We start from the raw sequence: 26,564 nt of genomic DNA on the forward strand, positions 1-26,564 counted from the left end.
ACCAAAAAAAAAAAAAAAAGAAGAAGAAAAAGTAAGCTTAGCTGTCTACGTCATTATTCTTTTCTTAAACCTTGTACCCACATTTGCACCTCTTCTACCACATGGGCTAGAGTATGAACCTTCGATTTCTCGACTTCATGGTAGCCTAGTTATTTAGAGTGAAGAGGAGCAATCCTTCGAAGAAGGATCTACATAAAGATAGCTGGTCACTTCTTCTCATATTCTTGTGAAACACAATAGATGATTTCTTGAGGCTTACCACCTGCCCCAATGATTCTTGGTATTTAGGAGGGCACTACATAATTCTAGAAACTTTATCTTGATTTGCCCTTTTAAGTCTTGTTAGTGGGTGCCATTTGAGCAATTGTTAACAAACCATTTTAGAAAAAATTTTACACCATTTTCATCGGAAATCTAAAAAGCCTTGAAAACAATTAATTACCTTTTATTTTCCGATAAAAGGTTTCTAAAATATTTCCTAAATTTATGCCCTTAGAGTATCCGTTAATTTTTCCCTCTGAAAAATAATTAGATCATCTCCACAAATTACAAATGATTAACTTTTGGACTAGCCCTTGCCACCTTAAAAACCAAAACTTTCCTTTCATCTTATACGGGCTAAAGAAGTCTTGACAATACTTCCAATCCTATAATGAATAGGAAAAGAGATAAAGGATTTCCTTGTTTCAAAACTCTTTATGGCTTGATAAAACCAAAAATTAAGATTGGGAATAAGTAAAAAGAGCTGCACTCCTTAACTAATCCCAACTATTGGTTGCCTAATCCAAGACATATTAGTAACCTGAATAGAAAGCTCCACTCCACTCTAGTGTAGACCTTCTCCATATCCAAAATGAAGTTACCAATGCAAAAAGCACACCACTCCATCACAAATAACCAAGTTAGTCATCATACAAATTCACATATTTGCAATAATATTATTATCCCACATGTTGGTTCTCAATTGTCCTCACATTGCAACGTTATTTAACCATTTGAAGTTCTACCAGAAACTATGTTCTGTGGTGGCATTTTTTTTAATGGTTTTGTTGATGTATAATATATTGATATCTTCTTTTCAAATTCCAAATGAGATGTTCAATGCCACCTATTTGAGGAGGGAGTACGTTAGTTTATAAAATATTTTCCATATATATTCACCTTTGACTAATCTAAAATTGAAGAACATCATTGTGTCCTTGACTTCAGCCTTAATCGAGAATATTTGCATATCTAATTAGTCAACAATGAGGCCTACACTTACATTACATATTCTACAAAAAAAACACAATATATATCAAAGCACCTACGATCACGCCCAAACTCATACTCAATTTCATAACTTGCTTGGATGTTACTTTATGATTAGATTTCATTAGTTACACATAGGACTCACACATAAACTTAATAAAAAATTTGGGTGCACCAATCACAAGGTGATACTTAACTATGTTGTGAATTTGAGTGTGTTACTAAACTTTCTCCATTAAAGTGCACATTTATTCCCAATCACTCTATTTCTCTTCATTATTACTGTTCTTAATTTAACAGGGTCAACTATCTCATTATTAGTGTTCTAGAGGCCCAAAAAAGCTGGTGAATTTAAAAACATCAAGAAGCCCAAGCCCAACAATCCCAACCCAACATATTAGTGCTTTACTCTTTTTACACCTAAAACATAAACCTCTTCTCTTCCGCCGAAAAAATGTCCTAAACAATGGAACCTCGTCGACGAGTACAACCTCGGATCCTCCGACAAAGGAAGAACCAGCTCCCACAAGACATCGTACTCAACATTCAGGTGCGTTTGCAAACCCTGGGACTCCTCAATCACTAGTCCTAATTTCATCTCCACCCACCTTAACAACACCAACAACGACGATGATCATGCTTATCTCATACAAACTTGTATTCATTATAACTCTTCTAGGATACCAAAAGTCTGTAAGCTTCTTTGTTGTGACCACACGTTTGATTGGCTTTTTGAGTATTCAGTTCGCTCTGCTTTTGATTTAGACACGTCCCAAATGGTCAGTTCGTGCAATGGTTTAGCGTGTCTTGTTCGATATGGAAATCGTTCCACTACTTCTGATTCTAAATTTTTGTGGAACCCCAGTATTAGAAAATTTAAGAGGTTGCCTGATCCGCGTTTAAGCCAATATTTTTCTAGAGACTAAGATTTTTGGGTTTCTACCGGATTTGCTTATCAATCCAAGACAAATGACTACAAGGTTGTAAAGCTTTTGTGTACTCTTTGGAACATATAACATTTTAATTCTGATTTTTTGTGTGCCTCTTTGATGTTGTTGCAAACTATTAGATTAGAGATCTTACTTTAATCCAAAAAAATAAAATAAAGATGGAGCAGAGAAGGGGGAAGAAAAGAAGCACTGTGATGAGAACGTCGAATTGGGATGTGGAAGTTCTTACGTGGTGAGCATAGGCCCAGTGAAGGTCTTGTGCTTGGTTCCTTGATCAAAATGATATATATCTCGCTAGTGGCTGCAATACATCTGCTATGCAATTTTAGATTGTTGTATCTCTTCTCATGGGTCTGCATTTTGTTTCCCCTCATGCTTTGGTGGCTAAATCACATGTTCATTGCCAATGGTAATGAGAATGAATCAGTGTGTTTAGCTGCTAATACATTGTGTTTCTATTAGTATTGGTATGGTCATTCTGTGAAAATATTTAACAGATTATTTAGTGTAAATATGAAAAGTTCTTTTTGAACCTCAAAGTTTATGGTAATGTGGATGGTGTTTCTAGACTTTTGCTTTATATGAAGAAGATTTGATGGCACATTGTTGTAAGGTTGTCACATGGCTTGGCCCCTTTTATATTTTGGCATTGATGTGATTTGACCTGCTTTGATTCATAAGATAAATTTGTTTATTGATTGCATCCCTATAATAACATTTCAGTTATTTGTTAATATATACAAAAATAGTAATTCTGAACTAAAGTTATCTTTTGGTTGGACTTCATACAAATCTTTTCTCTTTTCATTTTTTTTTTTTACCAATCACATGACTATTAAAAAAATCTGAGTCACACTTGACATTGAAAGAACCACTTGTTATGGTTTGAAGGACTAAAACGGCCTTTTAGATCCTTCACAAGTTCTCATATACTTGCCCTCTCATCTTTCACTTGAAACCATGCCCCCAAGTTGCAAATCCTCTCAGGTTCAACTGCTAAAACATGAATTTCCTATACCACCTCATTATGCTGCTCTGTTTCTTTCTTATTGTCATCAGTAACAGTTTCACAATTTATATTTTCTGGATGGGTTTGTTTTTCAAATACCTCAACTTTTTCAGGCCAAAAAACTCCTTGTTTCGGTTGTCAAAAAAAAAAAAAAAAAAAAACTCGTTTCAATTTAGAATTGGGCATTTACACTTTCTACTACGTGGTTCTGACTTTGCTGAGTCTCTACAACTTGCCATGTCGTTACAAATTCTTTTTATGTTTCTTTTTGTTATTATGCTACTCTAGGATTTCCAGAATGTTGCAGTCAACCCTATGAAATTCACAGTACACCATACCGAGAGGTGGCCAGAATTAAGCAATAGGAACTTGTGCCGATACAGATAATTGTACCTGCCCAAAAACTGACGTTAAAGGCAGCGGCATTATAGCAGCCCCTTTTCCAACTGGTGTAGTTGATGTAGTTGTTGTTGTTGCAGGACCATGTGGTGGGGTGTGCCTGCCACCATCTCCTCCTCTATATGAAGATTTCCAGATCTACCGAATAGGATTTGAGGATCAAATGGACTATGTAATATTGTATTTGTTAAATGTTTTATGATCAGGTAGGAAAACGAATTGGATCGATAACCTGATTATAAAAAAATAGCAAATTAATCATCAAGATAGCAAGAAAACAAAAGTACATTACGTGTACCTTGTATATATAAATGGAGTGACAACAAAATATCACAACTCAAAATAAGATATCTAATAAACAACAAGACATAAAATCTTAACAAGTGACTGAGACACCAGAAGAATGAAGAGCTTGCTAAAGCAGACTGAAAATGTGAAACCTTCATAAAAACTACATATTTTACAATTAAACTCAAGGGAAACTTGTTGCAATGAGTAGCAGCCTACAGCAGGCATTGACTTGGAAAACTGAGAATTGGTTCAACCAGGTAATGACAAATGGCATAGCTCTAAAATATAATTTTTTTTTTAAAAAAAAATCATATTTTCACAATTATGAAAAACTTGCAAGCATTTGTGCAAGGTAGCCATGAAACTGTTAGAGCACTCACATTAACCTCCTCAAATTTTTAGCCAAACTAACTCAAAAAAAAGTAATGTTTCAAGTTTATTTACCTTTTACCTTTTACCTTTTTTTTTTTTTTTAATAAAAATTCATCAGCCTCAATACTCTATCACTATTATAATTATATATTATTTTCTCTCATTCACATTTTTAATCCCAAATTTTCATATCTACAACACACAACACAGCACAGTCTATAGACCCAAAACCCAACACAACCAGATGCTGATCTTATAAGGCTTCTCACTAGTGAAGGAACTCATAGTGAATAGCCTGATATGAATGCTCTTAAGGCAATATCTTTAAGGTCACTACTATTGGTATTTAGTATTACAATGACAATTACAGAAACATATACATGCAAAAATGAAAAAAAAAAAAAAAAAAAAAAAAAAAAAAAAAAAACCAAGATTTCCTTCCTCCAAAAGACCTTAAGCTCTAAATTCCATGAAGTCTCTCCAGCCACAGCTCAAAAATCAATAATAAAAAAAATCAAAATAATTCTTTTCACCCTTGCTAATTTAAAATTTCTAAAAAAAAAAAAAACCAATGGTAGAGAACAAAAAAGACGCCTCAATTTGTTGTGATCCCAATTTTCTTTTATGTATGTAAAACTTGTTCATAGGCTACGGAGGTGAGACATTGTGAGGAATGAGGAGCATGTGCAAAATCATTGTACAATGGAGAAAATGACACCACTATCATACTTCAATAACATAAATGTGACATTGATCATAAATTTTCCATGATATTTTCATAAGCCAACTAAACATTAACATGATATTACAAAAGATTTATACTAACCCCAATCCATTGAAGAAACAAAAACTATGATTAAACAAACAATCAACTTATTAGTTACACCACATAATAACTAATTTCTAATTTATATGACATTTACTCTATAGCCTATATTCTTCATCCCCTTAATTTTGTATTACATCATTAGTTAAACAAAAACATCTTCATATTATCGCAATACAACATCATGTTGTTACTTAAAAATATTTTGATTATTCTATATAATCTTCTCACATAGTAAATTACATCATTATCAACACATTGCACGGGCCCATTGCTAGTTGATAATAATTGCAAAGCAGAAAAGCCCACACAAACCTTTAGTTGTTTGTTTGTTAGAGATTATCTACATGGGAGGGATCTTCGAGCGGGAATGATGGATAGGAGATTGATGAATCTTTGATTTCTTGTCTAGACTCCAAGTTTGACATGGCCCAAAATTTACTCACTTTATTTAAAAATTTTGGGCTCAAGTCTTCCTCAAGCAAGATTACACTTAGCGTAACTTGAGCTCAAAGGTTCTTAACAATAAAAAAATTATTAAATATTTGAAAAGCTATCCACGTAGAAGAATTTTGTCTTCCTAAATTAGGGTAGAAGACCTTATTATTCAATAGTAAGATGCTCCCAACAATTAATAATGGTCAAGTTTGGAATGGGTGCTGTACAGGATTTTCCATGCACCTTCATATCCAACTGAAGCGATAACACATGACTCATGAGTGATGAGTTAACAAATAGCATCCATGAAAATGTGGTTCCTTCGTTACAATCATATTTGCTTGTTTATCGTATACTCTATTTCATTAAAATATCAATTTTTTTAATCAATTTTTTTTTCTTTTCACGCACAACAACTATCATTCACTTTTTTTATTTTGTCCTCTAGAAATGAAAAGAAACAATAAAAAATTATTTTGCTTAAGCTACTGTAACTTGTATATTTGCACAAGCATTATACCGAAATTTCATTTTGCATAACTGGTTCATGATCTGATATTTGTGATTTTTTGGATTCTTTAGGCTTTATATTATTTTAATATTATTTTATATGATTTAGTGCGAATGCGAACTCATGAATTTATTTATTTATTATATTGATTTGATAGTGAAGGTGGGGTATTTAAACCACATACCTTTTGTTATAATACCATAAAGTGTATTTTTTTTTTCTTTATTAATGCTTAGAATATCTACTAAATAATAGTTGTTGTATCTTGAACCTCTATCCCCAACTTTCAAGACATTTGTACTTGAAGATGTACCACTTAGACCAACATGTTTCATAAAAAATTATCAATTAAGTCACAAAACTTTTAGAGAATTTATTAAAGAGAAATGGAACGTACGCAATATTTTCACTACAAATCCTAAGTGATTTGTTATTACTAATTATAATTTAAACCCCTACTAAAATTATTTTCTTACTACAAAAAATAACTAATAACAACCTACCATTTAGAATTTGTTGTAAAAATTAATATTATAAATATACATTTCATTTTATTAAATATTTGAAAATTTAGTAGAGAGTAAAAGGACTTACCTAAATATTCATTGGTCAGAGGCTCCCCATAATAATAGAAAAGTTTGATGTGGGTGACATGGGTGCTATGCATGATGTTCCATGCACCTTTGTATCCAATTGAAACCTTGACTAATGACTCAAGTCATGAATCAACAATTAGCTTCGTTTCTCAAAAAAAAAAAAAAAAAAAATGCTTCCACGGTTCCACCGCGAAGCTAGGTTCATTCCATTATTTCCATTGAAAACGACATTTGCATGTAAAGTCGGCCTTATCTTTGTTTTTTTCTCACTTGACATCAAGGAAAAGTACAACTTGTCATCCCAACCTCCGACACGTTCAATTAAATGGCCAGTACCGTGTAAGAAAAATTTTATCAATTTCTTCATTGCTTTGTCACTTTTATCTTTATTGCATGTAGAGTCAAGCCGTGTAAGAAAATAGTAATTCAAATCAATTGACGTGTAGGACACCCTCATGAGGAAACTTCGTGGAAGAGGGATTTCTGATCAAATCATAAGAAAAAATTTATCAATTTCTTCGTTGCTTTCTCACTTTTGCCTTTATTGGATATAGAGTCATGCCGTGTAAGAAAACAGTAACTCAAATCAATTGACGTGTAGGACACCCTCATGAGGAAACTTCGTGGAAGAGGAATTTCTGATCAAATCCGTGAAGTTTGAGACGTGGCTATCCAACAAACAACAGCTCAAACAAGAGAAGAAAAGTCAAATACAACTTGTAAGTTGTAACAATGATTATGTACATAGCATCATGAATTAAAAGGGAAAATTATTATTAGGGAAAAGTATATAAAAATCTTGTAGTTTAATTCCTAGGATACTTTAAACTCCAAATTGAGTTTAACTTTTAAATTGGATACTTTAAATTTCTTACTTCCACAAATACATATAAATCCAAATCTGGAGTTTTTAAGTGTCCTACTTATGAAATATGAAAGTTTGAGGTTTAAAATATGTCCAATTTAAAAGTGTGGGAGTGGGGAGTTTAATGTGTTCCAAAAAAAAAAAAACTATATATATTTACATACTTTTCCTTAATATTAGCATTTTCTCATAAAATATCCACTGGCTTTAATTGCTTAGTAGAATTCTAACTGATAGGTTACTAGCATTTAAGCTATGCCATTCAACAAAGAAGTAATGCTAACATTCAGGTATGGTCATTAGTGTCTCTTTGAGCAAATACTCTGACATGCATGTTATAAGTTCACAAAATAGATACCAACTTGTTTGGGTTGAGAGTAAGATATTTAAACCATACATAATTTGGACACTTCAAAAAATACCACCTTGTTAAGCTCAAAGGTTGACAATAAAAAATTTATTAACTATTTTAAAAGTTTGGGTAGAAGAACCACCTCCCTAAATAACAATGGACATGTTTGATGTGGGAATGTCCCATGTAATTGAAGCAATGACTCATGACTCAAGTCATGAGTCAACAAATATCATCCATTAAGCTGCGGTACACTTCAAAACATTCTTATCTAATTATTTATTATACATTTTATTTAATTAAAATATCAAATTTTTTATTTTTTAATTATTTTCCTCTTTTCACACCGTACTATTATTCACTTTTTCTTGTTTTTTCACTGCCTTCTACCACGTGACCCTAACAAAAGAAAGGAAAAGGAGAAGCCCACAGCCACAATTGTTCACTGTATGAGACAGCCACAATTGTTTTTCACAACCTTTTCCCACGCGACCCTGACAAAAAAGAAAAAGAAAAAAGAGAAGCCCACAGCCACAATTGTTGACTGTATGAGTGCTGTTGAAGTGGAATTGCTCTTACATAATATTCGAGTATGGCATTTTCGAAAAATAGTGGTATTTGGCTGGAACTCGTGTCGTCCTTACCTTTGGTTTTTTTCTCACTTGAAAATACAACTTGCCTCTCAACCTCCGACACGTTCAATTAAATGGTTAGTACAATGTAAGAAAAATTTGATCCATTTCTTCATTGCTTTCTTACTTTATCTTTATTGCATTGTAGAGTCATGCCGAGTAAGAAAACAGTAACTCAAATCAATTGACGTGTAGGACACCCTCGTGAGGAAACTTCGTGGAAGAGGGATTTTTGATCCAATTAATTGACGTGAAGTTTGAGATGCGGCTATTCAACAAAGAACAGCTCAAACAAGAGAAGAAAAGTCAAATACAGCTTGTAAGAGCATCCACAGTAGTGGAGCTAAATTTTTAGCAATTTAACTCCATTAAAAATTATTTTATCTATTTTACCTACACACATACTGCAGCAGTGGATCTATTTTAGCTTTCAACATAATAAAATAATATAAACATCACAATAAAATATTACATCTACTACAATAAAATAATATATTCCACTACCAAAAAAATATTACACCACCAACCTCAATCACCTCTACCGTCAACCACAGGCACAACCACCACCACCACCATCACCACTGGCGGCAATCCACAGCAAAAAAAAAAGAAAAAAAAGAAAGAAAGAAACCCAAAACGAGCACAAGTCCACTGCCACAAACACAAATACAAGCCCACTTGCCCACAACAGATCGGAAAACACCACCACTACCACCACTACCGGCAGTCCACAGCAAAAAAAAAAAAAAAAAAAAAAACTCACAACAAGCACAAAAAAAAAAAAAACCCACATCAGAGCTAGCAGTCCCGGTCTATAGTACCAGCTCCAACGGTCATGATCCAGGGTGCCACGTTGGCCAATGAGGCTCTGATAGGCCCACTGTTTCCGGCAGAGCAAGAGACGAAAATGCCCTTCTCAACCGAAAGCTCCGATTGCGATGGTGTCTCTGTAATACGGAGCGGACCCACCGCCGAGAGAGAGCGAAAGCACGTCCACGCCGTCGCTTATGGCCTGATCCATACCCGCAAGAATATCGGATCCGAAGCACCAAACGCTCCAACAAACTTTGTAAGCTGCGACGCGCGACCGACTTGCCATTCCAGGCGCCGTGCCCTGAGCGTAGCCGAGAAGAGAAGCGTTACCCACGGGGGATCCGGCAGCGATGCTGGCCGTGTGGGTCCCATGGCCGTCATTGTCGAGCTGAGGGATGAGAGAGGCCAGCGAGCTAGAGATGGGTGAGGGAGATGAGTGTTTGTCTGTTTGATGATTGAGGGAGATGAGAGTGCACGGCGGTGAAGGAATGAAATAAAAGGATGAAAAAAATAAGATTAGTTTGATTATTTTATTCGATAGTGGGAGTAAATTTTTTTTTTTTTTTTTTTTTTAGATGAGTGCTACAGTGCACATCTATAGATAGATGTGCACTGTAGCAAATAAGCTAAATTTTATACCTTTGGCTCCACTGCTGCAGGTCCTTTTTGTTATATTGGTGGAGCTAAAATAGCATTATAACTTTTTAGCTCCACTGCTGCAAATGCTCTAAGTTGTAACAATGTTTATGTACACAGCATCATGAATTGAAAGGGAAAATTATTATTAGGGAAAAATATATAAAATTTTTGTAGTTTAACTCCTAGGATTCGTTAAACTCCAAACTGAGTTTAACTTTTAAATGGGATACTTTAAATTTCATACTTCCACAAATATATAGAAATCCAAATCTGGAGTTTTAAGTGTCCTATTTATAAAATATGAAAGTGTGTGGTTTAAAATATGTCCAATTTAAAAGTGTGGGGATTTAATGTGTTCCAATTTTTTTTTTTTTTACTTACTTTTCCTTAATATTAGCAGTTTCTCATAAAATATCCATTGGCTTTAATTGCTTAGTAGAATTTTAACTGATAGGGTATTAGCATTCAAGCTATGCCATTCAACAAAAAAGTAATGCTAGCATTAGTGTCTCTTTGAGCCAATACTTTGACATGCATATTATAGGTTCATAAAACAGATACCAACTTGTTTGGGTTGAGAGTAAGATATTTGAACCCTATATATTTTGGACATTTCAAGAAATACCACTTTCGATAAGTTTGGTGTGGGATGTTTCATGCACTTTCATATCCAATTGAAGCCATGACTCATGACTCAGGTCATGAGTCAACAAATACCATCCATTAAGCTGCGGTTCCCTTCAAAACTATCATTTCTAATTATTTATTATATATTTTATTTAATTAAAATATCAAATTTTCTTATTTTTTTAATTATTTTTCTCTTTTCACACATAACTATTATTCACTTTTTTTGTCCTTAAGAAACGCAAAGAAATAACAAAAAATTATCTAGCACAAGCTACTGACCTGTGTATTTGCACAAGCATTATAGCAAAACCTTATTTTGCATAACAAGTTCATGATATGATGTTGGTGATTTTTTAGACTCTTTAGGCTTTATGTTATTTTCTATGAGCTTGTGCGAATGCTCTAATTGAACTCATGAATTTATTTGATTTTTTATTAAATTGATAGTAGTGTGGGGTAAATAAAACACATACCTTTTGCTATAAATAATAGAAAGTGTAATTTTTTTTTCTTTATTAAAAGAATGATTAGAATATCTACTAAATATTTACCGTTACATTTGGAACCTCTATGCCCAACTTTCAAGGACTTTGTACTTGAAGATATACCACTTAGACTAATATATTCTATCAATAAGTATTAATTAAGTTATAAGACTTTTATAGAATTTATTAAAGAGAAATGTTATATACACAATATTTTTACTACGAATCTTTGATGGTTTATTGTTACTGGTTTTAATTTAAACCCTTACTAAAATTACTTTTTTTTTTTTTTTACGACCAATAATAATTAGTAATAACATGCCTATTAGAATTTATTGTTAAAGTATTTTAAAAATATTATGAACATAATTTTCTCTTTATTATTAGAAAAGTTAGTGGAGGGTAAAAGAACTTACCTGGATATTCAATGGTAAGAGATTCTCAACAATAATGGACAAATTTGGTGTGGATGCTCTGCAAGATTTTCCATTCGTCATCATATCCAATTAAAGCCATGACTCATGACCCAAGCCATGAGTCAACAAATGGCTTCCACGATGCTAAGGTTTCATTCTATTATTTCCGTACAAATTTGAAAATGACTTTTGCATGTAGAGTCGTCCTTATCTTTGTTTCTTTCTCACTTGAACATCAATGAAAAATACAACTTGTCATCCCAACCTCCAACACTTTCAATTAAATGGCTAGTACTGTGTAAGAAAAATTGATTTGATTCTTCGTTGCTTTCTCACTTTATCTTTATTGCATGTAGTCATGTAAGAAAAATTGATCAATTTTTATTAAATTTAATGCACCGAGTGATTACCACTCTTTTTCTTTTCTTTTTTAATTATAATTACTATTAAATAAATCAATAAGGAAGAGAGCTTGATGGGCCCAATCACCATTCTTTTTCAGTCCTCAAAGCTATCAGCGGTACAAAATTATGCCATCTGACTTATAAAAGTAGCCTATGAGAAATAAAATTATTTCTAGTAATTCCTTATATTTTTTTCATATTAAGAATGAGATTTGTTTACTGATTGCACCATTGATTTGCATTTTTTTAATGGACTAGTGTATTGCATCGTATTAAAAAATTGGTTTTTATTTTTCATACTTAATTTGGTCTCCTATTGACATTAGCTCGTGAAATTTTTATTATTATCTATTTTAACAATTTTTTTTTTTTTTGTTATTTTACATATTCACTTTTCGAAACACCTCACATCAGATTATTACTTTACACTATATTTCTTTAAAATATTAATTTTTCTTGAAAGTTTATATTTCTTCACAAATAACAACTATTATCTACTTTCTTCCTTTATCCTTGGCATACGTAAAGAAAGAGTAAAAAACTAAATACAATATGAATAGTGCTAGTGTAAATTTACATAAATATTGTAGCAATAATGTATTTTTACACAATTTTGCATAATCTGATGTGAGTGAATTTTGGACTTGGTTGGCTAAAGTGTGATAAATTTTCTATTATACAAGCACTAATGTGAGTGCTTTGAGACTCTAAATCCTGGTTTCATCCCTACATGAGAGTGACACATGACATGTTATACTATTGTTGGTTCAATGAAGTATGTATCCAAATTTTGTCCTATGATTAACATTATATGTGTATGATTTTATTAATCGCCATGTAGTAAGTTGAAAGAATTTTCTTTCAAACTAATTGAAGGTAAACTTTTTTTCTTTACTATTTTGGGTCTTATATGCCTTTTTTTGGAGATAAAATATGTTTTGATGTTATGGCATGAGACTTTATCTATTGCCTTGAGATTTTTTGTAGACTACTCATAGAACCATTATAGACCCATGCGATGCATGGAAATATATAATTATTTTGTGATAATGGTATAATGTCTAATTTGTTCTCTGAAATTTGTTGAAGAAAATTTGTTACCTCTAAAAATGAAACAATTTCTATAAGTATTTTCCATTGCTCTATTTTTACAATATAACATTCTGTTATTTTATATTTGGGGGTGTTTGATTGATTTTTTTTTAAAGGTGGTCCATATTCTTTTTACTACTATTATAGTGCATTACGTTTTCCTAATTTTTTTTTTTTTTTTTTTTTTTTTTTTTTGTAGAACTAAACTTTCTAAATTTCAAATATATTGTACAAAATTATCATGATAATCAAAACTCAATACAAAATTATAATATTATCTTAACCGAAATTAAAATTAAACTAAAGGCATTAAAGATAGACAATATACTAAATTATTACTCACACAATTTATAGTTACATTTAAATATATAGCCATGTATATTTTATTTGAATATAAACTCAAATCTCCAATTTCAAAATAACTAAATATTAATCCAAACTAAAATTAGCATAAATTATAAGAGGGAAAGAGGGGAGTTGTGATGGAGGCGTAAAAAATACAACACAAAACGTATCAACACATAGTAGAAATATAAATAAAAAAAATAATAAAATTTCATCAACTTGAGAGTTAAGTCTATAGCTAGTAAAATATGGTATGCATATATTATGGTAAACATACAAATGGGTATAATTCGGTATCTTTCAATAAAAGTGTGTTTCAAAAATTCAACATAAAAATACGAAAATGGAAAAATAAATAATACGTGTATAGTATGGGTATTAAACATTTATTTTTTAAAAGTTTGTGTAAAAAATATGAAAATATTTATCATATAAATATAGTATATATATACACTCAGTTACTCACTTACGATTATTATTGTGGTGTACTAGTGAGGGGATGAAGCATGGCAATATGTTGCGGCAGCTTTTGTGTTTAACTTTTTGTGAGTTTCACACTTTAATAAAGAGTAATGTTAAATGCACAAATAATTTTACAGTATTTTTACAAATTATTGATGTGAGATTGTGATAAATTTTTACAAGTTCTCATCTGAGTATATTATTAATATCATATTTTTACTTACTAATATCTACTTATCACACTAGCAATTTGTAAAAAATTTTACAAAATAATTTGTGATATTTGCATTTTTCTTTAATAAAATAAAGAATAATTTTCACAATAATTTGAAAATTAAACATTAAGTGTCAAGTTATTAATAGTAAGTAAAAAAGTGTTATAAGTTATGAACTCTAAATAGAAATTAGTAATAATTTGCCACTTACACTTTATTGTAAAATTATTATAAAAATATTGTTTAGTGTAGCACTGTTTTAAAATAATAAGTTAAAGCTGATTCTTTGTGTTTGACTTTGAGGGCAATAGGGCATTTCGTTTCATTTAAGATTATTTTAATCTTTTATATGTGTAGTTTCTCACTTTCTCAGTCTTTGACAGCAACAAGTTTGCGTTAATTTTTTTTAACTTTTATATATGTGTGTATTTCACAGACCCTTTTTATCGTTTTTCAACCTAACGTGAAGTATGCTGTTACGTACAAGATTTTTTTTTTTTTTTTTTTGGTTATAAGGGTAATATTATAATCAACTAACTGTTTATAGACACTAAAAATGGACTTGTCAGTCTACAACATACATACAAAATGTTTAAGTGTAAGTTAGTTTATAACATACATACAAAATGTTTAAGTGTAAGTTAGTTTATAGACACAAAAGATGGGCAGCCTACAACATACGTACAAGATATTCAAGTGTAAGACACGCTTATATACTAAGAAACAATAAAAAATTCAGCAAAAGGGAAAAAAAATTACGAGAGACAGTATTCACTTTTTTTTTTTTTAAGCTCAAGGACAAAACTAAGAAACTACAGTGATAAAGATGTTTGCACATGAATGTCTCGTTGTCAAGGAAAAAAAAATAAAATTCCCACTTTCTCCCTTTGTGGAAAATTGCAGAACGCGTAGAACACTGTCGGTGGAAAATTGCAGAACATGTCGTGTAGGACAGCCTCGGTGGAAAATTGCAATAAGGAAAATTCCAACCACATACCATTAAGTCATGAGTCAACTGACACTTTATAGCCACTATATTATTATTATTATTATTATTAAAAAAAAGAGTCACTAACTTTTGAATAGAAGATATATATTGTGAAAAGGAGCCACTGTTAGTCATCCTTTCTTATTTCATATGGTAGTGAGGACACTTGTTGTAAATCATCATTCTATCGTAAATTTCCCAATCAAATGTGCGTACTCAAAACCTTTCAAATTTAGTGCCCTCAACTCATCCGTGAACCTCCACTCGAATTGCAAGCTTTCATTCATCTCTTATCATTCTTGTTAATTTCGTCACATCTTTGATCTTTCTTACCTTCTGCCCTTCTTTTTTCATCTTCTCAATCTTCAGTTAACAGATCATATCAATGGTTATCTTGACTGAGGAAGGAGCTTCTTCTTCTTCTTCTTCTTCTTCTTCTATACACCGATGGAATTATGACGTCTTCTTGAGTTTTCGAGGTGAAGAGACTCGTAATAATTTTACAAGCCATTTATATGAGGCTTTGCGTGAAAAGGGTTTTAACACTTTCATTGATAATGACCTTCAGAAGGGAGAAGAAATTTCAATGGAACTTCTTAAAACCATTGAATTGTCAAAGATTTTGATTGTTGTCTTCTCTAAAAATTTTGCCTCTTCTACTTGGTGTTTGAACGAACTTGTCAAGATTTTTGAGTGTAAGAATAAGAATAATGGCCAAAAGGTTTTACCAATTTTTTACAAAGTAGACCCATCAGAAATACGTAAACAAGATGGGGAGTATGGGACTGCACTAGTTGAACATGAAGAAAAATTCAAAGATGACATAGAAAAGGTTCAGACGTGGAGGAAAACTTTAACTGAAGCAGCTAATTTGTCTGGATTTCATTACAATGATAGGTATGTATTTAATTAATGACTATTTTGGTGTGCTTTTATTAATTACATATTTTAATTGTTTTTCTATTTATAAATTATGTTATCATTGCCGACATTGAAGATGGGGATGTTGGTGGTGGTAGTGGAGTGAGAGGGTAGGGATAATGAAGGTGAAGCGGAAGGCTTTTGAAAAAAAAAATTTATTTTATTTTTAAAACTAGGTTGATGCCAAGGATCTTAGTCAATAAATTATGATATGGCATAATACTATTAGATGAGAAGACCACTAAGTATTGTTGATGAGGTCTTCCAAGAGGACTGAATAATTTCTTTATATTCTAAAGACAAACGTACTTAAGCTATAAAGGTCAATAGTAGAATTAGATTAATTTTAACTTGGATAATCTTATCAATCATGACAACTCTGTGTTATTATATTGGTTATAAGCTTTTAATGGTTTTGTTATGACTGCTAATAAATTATGAAAGTATTGTTTCTATCATATTTTATTAGTTTTTGAGAAAGTATAATTATTATCACATGCACCTTCATTTCTTGCCGAACTTTGGCATTTACATTTATCGTTCCCACCCCATTAAGCAGTAACCCATCACTATGGTCGCGATGTCTTGTGCCAATAATACATCACTAAGTACACTTCCTTTCAGCACCAAAAATTGGTTATCACTTCTATGTTAATCTGTCACGATTTTTCTATGTATCACACACTTCATCGATATAAGAATACCATTTTTTTTTTTATATATTAACAAATGAAAATTAAACAGATAAAATAATCAACAATCATATTATACGTACTAAATAAAAATTTCTTCCATCAAATTTCTTTGGTCCAATCTGCTTGCTATTCACACCTCTGTCGCGTTGTGGTAGTAACAAGTTAGACACAATATGTGGTGTAAGGTCCCAAATAAATTAGAAGATTGAATTGTATGATATTATATTAGATTTATAGTTACACCACTGTTAGTTTCTTTAAGATATTTTCCCATTTGTGTGTGTGTGAGAAAAATATTTAGTCTTTAAAAAAAAATAGATTTATAGTTATTGTACCTAATAATAGGTAATATTTTATAGTCATCCGATAACTAAATTGAAAAGTCAATGGGTTAAAACCCAAAAGTGCATGTATATGGTCTATAATTACTTGATCATGTAACTGTTTTATAATTTACTATTGGATGCTCAATAAATATTATGCTCAGAAAATATTTTTCATCCTGGGATTTAATAAGAAATAAATAATAATAATGAAGCAAATAAACAAATTAATCAATAAGGGGAATTAACTATTAAGGTCTTTTACTCTTTTTGCTTCTCTTCTAAAGTAAAACGTCTTTTGCCTAAAAAGTTATTCAGACCTTTTAGCAGTTTGCTTGTAATGAAGGGGTGACAGCCATTAATCAATATAAGCACTAAAAAAAAACCTTTAATGAGCACTAAAAATTCCATCAGTATGACACCCCTCTTCAAATTGCTTTTAGTTTTACCTTTTAGCTTTTAAGATGACCTATTAATTGCCTTAATGAATACAAAATTTAAAAGGAGTATACCATTATTTACAAATTACAATTATCTGTCCTATAATATAATTACAGGAAACCTTATGCATTTGTGGTGAATTGGCTGTGAGTTTTTCTGTGCTTTAGTACAGACAATCAGTCTTCCTTTTCTTTCATGATTTCGGTTGCACATTTTCTTTAAATTCGCTTTCATTACGGTTCACTTTCTCTTCCTCAACTAAACTATTGTTAACACTAAAAAAAAAAAAAATAGAACAAAATTGTTGCCCTCAAATCTCCAACCCAGAGATGCCTTCTATACCTCTTCATCTTATCCACCACTAATTATTGTTTTCATCCCAATTTTCAGTTTTTCACAGCCTTATATCTCTTGTTCTCTCACAAATCGATTATTCATTTAAGCTTTTCAATGTTGTATCTACCCATGAACATTCTAAATACAATCCACCCCATCATCCACAACAAATCATTTTGGTTTGGTATTGATTGTTCTCCACAAAATTACAATCAACCCATTTTGAGAAGACATGGATTGTGTTTTTCATAGAATTTTGAAGTTAAGTCAGCAATATAATGATCTAATCTTTTTTTTTTTCTTTTGATCTTTTTTCTTTTTCTTTTTTTAATTCTTGCATCCAGAATTTGTAAGTTGTTTCTGTTGTTTTCTTTCTCTTATTATCCAATGTATTGACTTGTGTAATTGTTAACTAACTTTTGATTGTTAGAGCTGCTTTATTTGGCCATCATCGTTGTTGAATTTCTCATTGTTAACTAACTTAAATTTGATAAAATAAAAAAAATAAAAATAAAAAGCTTAAAAGCTTCGGTGTTTCTTTTTATTTTGAACAAAATGGTGGATTCATAAATATTTGTAGAGCAAAATTGATATCATAGTAGTCTCAAAATCTTTAGTGTTACAACTTGCAATTTTGTTATTGTTGCATCCCAGTCTCAAAACCCTCCATCAGATTTCTTGCTTCTCTTAGCTTTCTTGGTAAGCTAAGGTGAAATACTTAGCACATGTGCTCCTGTAATAGGTATTTGATAGTCACTGATAAAGAACCTATGGTGATATACTTAACATAAGCTCCTAAAATGGGTATTTGGTAGTCACGGATAAAGTAGTGATTTTCGGTACAATTGCTTAAATGTTTGCATATCTAAGTATTTTATGATACTCTTTAGTAATATTGGAGTGTTGTATATCTTTTATGGACCATCTTCTTAGGAGCTTGAACTAAATAAAAAAAATGGAAAACAAATCAACTTATATTGGCTATAAAACCTGCTATTTAAATGTCAATCTGTTATTATAAATATTAGAATTATTTTATTTTCCTTTGGGATGTACGAGACAAATGCAATCCAAGCAATTATGCATGCAACATTGGAATATAAATCCTCTATCTAACTTTTTTTTTTATTCCCATTTTTTGTTCCATCAATCACAATTGGTCATATATTCACTTGACTTTCCTTATAAAATAAACAAAGTTAAAAGTGAAAAAAAAAAAAAAAAAAAAATCTAATACATGGCAATTCAAACGGATATAGGATTTGTATTCGTAATATAGAATATAATTTCATATCACATTTGAATGTATAAATTTAAAACTTAAAAGTTTTTCAATGCATCGCATTGGTTAATCACTAGTATCATATGTAATAGATGGAGAAGTTACAAAAGATGATGTGTCATTGTTTTATGCATTGTTAAAGAGACATGTGTCACAATTATGTGTATCCACCAATTGTAGGGACCCAAATTTTATATTATATATTATGTACAGATAGATAGATGCTAGAAATAGAATAATTTTAATTCACATGGTATTATATATTCAGATAAATTTTCTCTCAAAAAATAAAAATAATTCTAACGACTCTTCTTCTTTCATTTGTTAGAAACTTTTAAATGGTTTTGTGACCACTAAATGTCCAATTTTGAAAGTATGCTAAAAAAAAAAAATTATATACCATATATTCTACTATTAAATCGTAGAAATTAAATAATTTAATGTTAGTGTTACAATTCAAGAGTTTCTCCCATTTAATTTTTAGACAATTTTTACAAAATTTCCTAATTAATCTCATTTTGTTCAAGTATTAGAAATGAGTTTCTAGTAAGTGGGTCTCCTCAATCCTTTTCACGAAGGGGGAGTTTCTATCCAACCATTTGCTAAAAGCCTAGATCTAGTTTTAAATAGCAATATGTTAATTGCAATGCACAAAACTAGACATATTGAATTTAGTTCATCTTCAGATTTATATTTACAACTAATCCAACTCATATTGTCTTTCTTATGCTCTATGCTTTGCAGTTGCACTGAATTTGAGTTTATCCAAAGAGTTATAAAAGAGATATCAAGTACTATATCAAATCATGAACCGTTATTTGTTGCTAAACATCTAGTTGGAATAGATATTCGAGCGGAGGCCATAGAATTGCTTTTAGATATGGAGTCAAATGATGTTTTCATGGTAGGAATTTGTGGTTTTGGGGGAATAGGTAAGACTACGATCTCAAAAGTTGTTTATAATAGAATTGCTCACCGTTTTGAAGGAAGTTGTTTTTTAGAGAATGTTAGAGAAAGGTCAAAAAGAAGTGGTGACATAATCGAACTACAAAAGACACTTCTTTCTAAGATCTTACATGGTAAAGATTTGAATGTGTACAATGTTTCTGAAGGTACCAATTTGATAATGCAAAGACTTCATGGTAAAAAAGTTCTTTTAATTCTTGATGATGTGGAAGACTCAAAAGAGGTAGAAAATTTGCTTGGAGATTGTAAATGGTTTGCTTCCGGAAGCAGAGTAATTATAACAACTAGAGACAAGCATGTACTAACCGCTTTGGGAAGAGATCATCGAATATATGAGGTTACAAAATTGAATGAAAGTGAAGCTCATGAACTTTTCAAGTTGCATGCCTTCCACACAAGTAAATATGGGGAAGATTATTTAGAACTTGCAAAACAGATTATATGTTATGCTGATGGCCTACCATTAGCTTTAAAAATAATTGGTTCTGATTTGCGTGGAAAAAATATACAAGAATGGAAAAGTGCATTAAAAAAGTATAAAAACATTCCACATAAAGATATTCAAGAAATACTCAAAATAAGTTATACTGGATTGGAAAAACATGAAAAGGAAATTTTTCTTGATATTTCATGTTTTTTAAAGGGTTACAACAAGGATGATGTTGTAAATACATTAGATTCTTGCAATTTATATTCCGACTATGGTATTGGAAAGCTTATTGATAAGTGTCTCATAACCTTGGAATATCCTAGCCGTTTGTCAATGCATGACTTGCTACAACAAATGGGTAGAGAAATTGTTCAGCAAGAATCAGAAGAGCTTCAACAACGTAGTAGGATATGGCGTTATGAGGATGCTCATGAATTACTAACTGGAAATATGGTATACATTCTTTGCTTCTCCATTTTTTCAAAATATTTCTTTATTGGATTTTCCCTTTACAATATTGAACAAAATATAATTTTCTCAATATATGTTTTGTTTAAAGTTTCAAAATATTTATACTTTTGTCAAATTCTATTATGAAGTGTGACTAATTTTTTGTCTTAAGTAGGGATCAAATAAAATTCGAGGTATAATGTTGTGCTCACCTAAACCAACAAAGATTGCATTGGAAGCTAATGTTTTCAAGAGGATGAAAAATCTCAAATTTCTTATAGGCAATGTACAAATTGGTGAAGCACTTGAATATCTCCCAGATGAGTTAAGGGTTCTTGAATGGCATGAATTTCCTCTATCCTTATCTTCCAAATGTTGCCTTCCTCGACAACTTGTTGTACTCAAGATGTCCAAGTCTAACATTATATTGGAGAATGTAATCAAGCAGGTATAAGTATTAGTATTTATAAATTTTAATTTCTTTAAATGTTATTTTTAGAAGCTGTTGATGATAAATTTTGTTTTTGTTTTTTGATTTTCTTTTTTTAAATTTTTCATAGGGGCTCCAGTATGAATATTTGAAAATGATTAGTCTAAGATCTTGTGAATTCATTACAAAATTACCTGACTTGTGCTGCCCAAACTTAGAGAAATTGGATCTTGATGATTGTAAAAATTTAATTGAGGTTCATGAGTCCATTGGATTTCTTGAGAAGCTTAAAGTATGGAGACTCGGGGGCTGTTCACAACTTCAAATTCTTCCAAGTACGCTCATGTTGAAATCTCTTAAATATTTTAGCCTAACTTCTTGCAAAAGGCTTGAGAAGTTCCCCGATATTCACCCAGAAATGAATTGTCTATGGCAATTGGATTTGAGATGGAGTGGTATTAGAGAATTGCCTTCATCACTGTTGTATCTGACTAGACTTGAAGAGTTATCCCTAAATGGCAGTAAACTTAGGAATTTTCTAGTTGGGGCCAATAAATCACAAATGCGGGAGGAAGAAGATATTCCTTCTGCCAAATTGAGACTGGCATGCAATTCCTTTAATTACTTTTCGGGACCTACTGGGTTTCAGAACGTGACATTTTTGTATCTTAGCCGGTGTCCTGGAATTAAAGATGGATTAGATTCTTGGATGCAGCCCGATTACTTCCCAGCATTGAAATATTTGTGTCTTTCTGAAACTGGTATTGTTACCATCCCAGAAAGTATTAGTAGATTTACTACATTAGAAGATCTTGAAATTAAAGATTGCAAAGAGCTTCGGGAAATTCCGAGACTTCCACAATCTATAGGAAATGTGGATGCACAGAATTGCTATCGGCTGGATACACAATCATCAAGCAGATTATTGAATCAGGTATCTCTCTCTTTCTCTTTCTCTCTGAAGTTTAAGTTATAAAGAAACAAATTTATGTTAAACTTCAATTTCTTGCAGTTTGGAGAAATTCTAGGGATTCTACCAAATACAGTCGCTGAAGTTGCAACAATCTTTGATTCCAGATTTTATTGTGATTTTATACTACCAGTAACTGAGATTCCAAAGTGGCTCAAATTCAACCATTATCAGAGTGTTGGAAATTCCGTATCATTCTTGGTCGGTCCCAAATTTTCAAATTTGGTTGTTTGTATTGTTCTTCCAAAAAAGGTTGTGAAGATCGGTACAGGGTGCTTTTGGAATGTTCACGTTTTTGTCAATGGTATAAAAGAAAGCAGAAGTATTGTGACGTTGGGGACGAATGGTAATTGTGACAATGTATGGTTAAAATATAAGAAAGTGTATATATCAAATCCATCTGAAGAGAATCGCATTCAGGTTGAGGTTAAACCTTCAGAGTATTATTCAAATCCTCCATCTATTTCTGTAAATAGGATGAGGATTTATGCAGAATGCATCTGTTGTCCTCAGAAACCCAATATATCTCCTGCCTCATCTATGGGTCAATGTGCTTTCAACAATGGGGAAGAAGATTCAGGCCGTGTTGGAATTCGACGCCGACTGCGAGGAAGAAACCATCGACCAACCCATGCTAGACGTCCCCAAAAACACTACCTGTCCCGCTTTGGATGGCTTCGAATCCGATTCCAACTCTGGAAACGAAGCTCCAAACCCTGGAGACGACAAATTACCAATGGGTTTCATGATGAGGGTTCATCTTCAATCCCCAATACCTTTCTCAATGATGATACCAATGCCAATCTGTATCCACCATCAAAGAAGACAAAAACGTGTTGATCCAACTTTGAAGAGAAGGTTTGCCTCTTTCTATTTCTCTAAATTTAAAGGCTTATTCATAGGATCGTTGCTCAAGTATATATTGTGTTTCAAATAAATACAAGAAGCATTTAATATCTTTATTTCTTTTCATTTATAATAATATTTGTCTTTTTATTCATCATATTTGTCTGCTTGTAAGATTTTCTAAACTTCAATTTTACCAAATAACGATTATGCTTGCTGATTCTTTGAAATTAAAATTCAAGTCAAGCACACAACTGTTTGATGAAATGCTTTTTCAGGTTATTGAACCTGCTTGCTTAGCTGACCTATGCTACTCATCGAGCCAAATACTTTTCCCCTGGGTTTTTAAATTTTAATATTGTTAATTGTCATAGATGTTTCCTTGCTTTTATTGATTTGCTGAATAAAATGTATATTAAAATTTGCAAGAAGCTATGGCCCCAGAAGCCTTTTCTTCTGCAGAACCTGCCTTGAGAGTGGGGCTCACTTCTTCATATTATTCATATTTGATTGGTTGAGGTTGAGGAATTATTTAAGCACATGTTCTTATTTGCTTGTTTCTTTCTTTGTTAATTAGGAATATTTGAATTAATGATAATGTCAATGCCACAACTTTGTCATTGTTGAGATAACAACTGTACCTACTGATAAAACATCTTTATCCCTTAAGTTTTTGTGCTTAAAAATGATACTATAAAGCTTTAAATTAAATTCTCAAAGTAGTTGGAGTCATGATGTTGCCATTGGAAAACAAAACAATCAGTAACTGATTGATTCAAAACCTTATTTTCTGATCAATATTTTTTGGACTAGAATTTTTGAAGTTCACAAAGCAATTTCATTCGAATTTTTGAAGCAAGCAGGTTCTAAACTCTCTCTCTCTATCTTAGCTTGCAATCTCATTTTCTCATCTATATTATGTGATTGTTAGAGCTTGGCGCTGTTGATTTTTTTTTTTTTTTCCAATTTTAGAATCTCTATATTTGGCAGAGAATCTAAAAGCGCTCGGAGGATTTTGAATTCTGTGGTTTTTATTTGAATTTTTGCTTGAATAGAGTATTGAATTTGAAATGCTATGCCAAAATTGGATGTGAGAAGAATAGGTTGGTGAAAATTAGGGCTTACATGTTATCTATTCTATGAGCAATCTATGGAATTGTCAACCTGCTGTAATTTGATTTTTGGTGAGAATCCCATGTCCTTGGCTAAATCTTATTGGTGTAGAATTTATTGTTTATTGTATATGTTTAATGGGTGATATGTGATCAAGTTAAGAAATCTAGTTGTGACATCCAAAATTTCAGCCCTTAGGCTGTAAAATGCTTCTAAATTTACATCAGTCAAGTGCCAAACCACAGAGTGCTATTACGGGGTTGAAACTTAATGCTGATCTTGGAAGTTTGTAAGAGATGAGAATCCAAATAATTATATATATATATATATATATATCCTTCCAATATTTTCTTTTTCATTTGGCTTAGTGTCTACCTGTCGTTTTATGAATTACAGCTTTTGTCATGATTATGGTTCTTTGAATTCTGTTGTAATTCAGTTGTAAAGAATTGAAGATGTCCACCCAGTTTCTTTGTACAAGATTGTCTCATGTCAATCTCAACAAACCTGAATGCCATATAGTCATGGTCCTGCCTTTTTTCATTCCTGCTCGTGTGCATGTGATGGACATCTACCTAGTTTAAGGGAACTCGTCAATTTTCTGTTAGAAGGACTATAAAACTTTTTCAGTACTTTGGGCCACCTGCAAGCATGCACTTGCCACTAGTTTAGGAGGTGAAAAGGTCGGGTGGGCTGGGGTGTGGTTGGGAAAGGTTCAGGTTTGAATCTTGCTTAGCAAAAAAAACAAGTATAACTACTATGTGGCTCTTTAATCTTCTAAATTACCAATACTTTGAATGATTCAATTATTATTATTTAACAACTGAGAACCAGATCAAGTTTATAGTTCTTTTTACCTTTGTCTTGTGTGTTGGTTATTTTATGAATTTTTTGAGCTATATATCTATGTTTTGTGAGTTCTTGCAGAAAATCCAGAGTAAATTTAGAAACAAATACTGTTTACTAATAACATAACAAAAAGGCATCGTTTGTTTTGCACATAATGTCTTGTTGAAAAGTGACTAATATAACAATTGTGGTTAAGGTGAAGTGGCCTATATATAATGGCCTTCAAATGACCGAGTGAGCTCAGTTCTTGATCATTATATTTATATTCTTGAGGGTAGTAAATCTGCTTTAGTTAATTCTCAAGGAAAGGATTTGTTGATTAAATACTTTCTTGCTGATGGGGCCTTTGTGTCTTGATTTTTGTTAGTTAAGGCATTGACTGTTGATGGTGGAATGGAACATCCTGATTGTTGTTGCATGTTTGAGTTACCTAATTAGTTCTTCGTTGAGTTGGGACTTGGGACTGAGATTTTCTATGCTTTTTAAAGCTTAATTAAAGAGAGATTGTGTTTCAGCCAAATTCATTGGATAAAACTAAACAGTGTATCTACCTTCTTACTGACTATCCCAAACATTTTGCATAATTTGATGGAATTTGTAGGGAGCTACAGTGACGTTGACAGAATTGGGAAGATATACTTAAGCATCCTCTGCTTCAGGACTTGACTAAGGTATTTTCATGCTTCCATGTTTGAAATTTTTATGAATTTTATCTACAATAAACTGGACTTGGTGCTTTAACCAGGCTTCCAAGATAGTTTTTCTGCTGATCTTTTGACTTTCGTGCACCATAGGTGAAATCAAGTGACCCTGATGTTTTCCATTTTCTTGGAGAAGTCAAATACGAATTCAAAGGTATGTGATTTACAAGTTGTCAGTTGTATGCATCTATGAGGATTATTCTTAAATCAAAATTGTTCAAGATGCCTATATAAAATTTGATGTCCATCCCAGCATCTTGTTTGATTATTTGAAGGATGTCGTTCTTTGATAGATTAGTCTCTTTGTGACAAATGTATGTTTACTTACTTAGTATCTTGCTCTTATTTGATGTATTTGTTCTTAGGGGTGTAGGTTATGAAATAATTGCATGGTGGATTTGCATGGGATAATATTTATTTTTAAAATGTCTTGTTGAGTTGTTTGTTAAGCTCCTAATCTATATAAGGTTTCTGAGTGTCTGATTCGAGATAGCCAAGAGAAGAAAAATTTAAGAGGTTGAGAAGAGAAACCAGAAGAAGATGGAAAAGAACTAACTTCAGTCTTATTGCTTGCCAATCTTTCATACATGTACCATTCCTATATATCCCCCTGATCCAGCTCACAAGTTGATTCTAACTAATGAACTGCCTTAACAGTATATTTACAATTAACATGTGCTTAGTACAATTAACACGGACATTAATAATAGTTTTAGGTGCTGGTCCAAGGTCTAGAATTAAAGTCGATAGCGAATGGAGCTTTAAATTGAACATCAAGTTTAGAGGCTGTTACATATACTGATATACACAAAATCAATGAATCCAACATG

General features: G+C 31.8%; 1 protein-coding gene and 2 long non-coding RNA genes across 9 annotated transcripts in view; 2 read left to right on the top strand and 1 right to left on the bottom strand.

Moving 5' to 3' along the window:
* Positions 1–1,679: 1,679 nt before the first annotated feature.
* On the top strand, positions 1,680–3,870 carry LOC126723038 (uncharacterized). Its single transcript, XR_007654103.1, has 2 exons — positions 1,680–1,801; positions 3,499–3,870. It is a non-coding gene; the product is annotated as an uncharacterized LOC126723038 (long non-coding RNA).
* Positions 3,871–15,151: 11,281 nt separating this feature from the next.
* The window catches only part of LOC126723043 (uncharacterized), a 120,309-nt gene continuing 108,896 nt past the window's right edge, over positions 15,152–26,564 (bottom strand). Inside the window, exon 3 of the long non-coding RNA XR_007654126.1 lies at positions 15,152–15,268. This is a non-coding gene — a long non-coding RNA (uncharacterized LOC126723043). The remainder of the gene's footprint in view (positions 15,269–26,564) is intronic.
* The window catches only part of LOC126723040 (disease resistance protein RPV1-like), a 137,144-nt gene continuing 125,844 nt past the window's right edge, over positions 15,265–26,564 (top strand). The window contains exons 1-4 of one of the 7 annotated variants that reach the window (XM_050426256.1): positions 15,265–15,878; positions 20,699–20,828; positions 21,001–21,273; positions 21,386–22,189. In XM_050426256.1, coding sequence (XP_050282213.1) covers positions 15,367–15,878; positions 20,699–20,828; positions 21,001–21,273; positions 21,386–22,189 — 1,719 coding nt within the window. In that variant the 5' untranslated portion in view covers positions 15,265–15,366. Of the gene's footprint in view, positions 15,879–20,698; positions 20,829–21,000; positions 21,274–21,385; positions 22,190–23,334; positions 23,350–23,958; positions 25,705–25,827; positions 25,889–26,564 lie in introns of those variants that run through there. The other 6 variants (XM_050426257.1, XR_007654121.1, XR_007654119.1 and 3 more) reach the window with 6 other exon arrangements.

The sequence above is a fragment of the Quercus robur genome, chromosome 4 (assembly GCF_932294415.1).
Source record: "Quercus robur chromosome 4, dhQueRobu3.1, whole genome shotgun sequence".
Lineage (NCBI taxonomy): Eukaryota > Viridiplantae > Streptophyta > Magnoliopsida > Fagales > Fagaceae > Quercus > Quercus robur.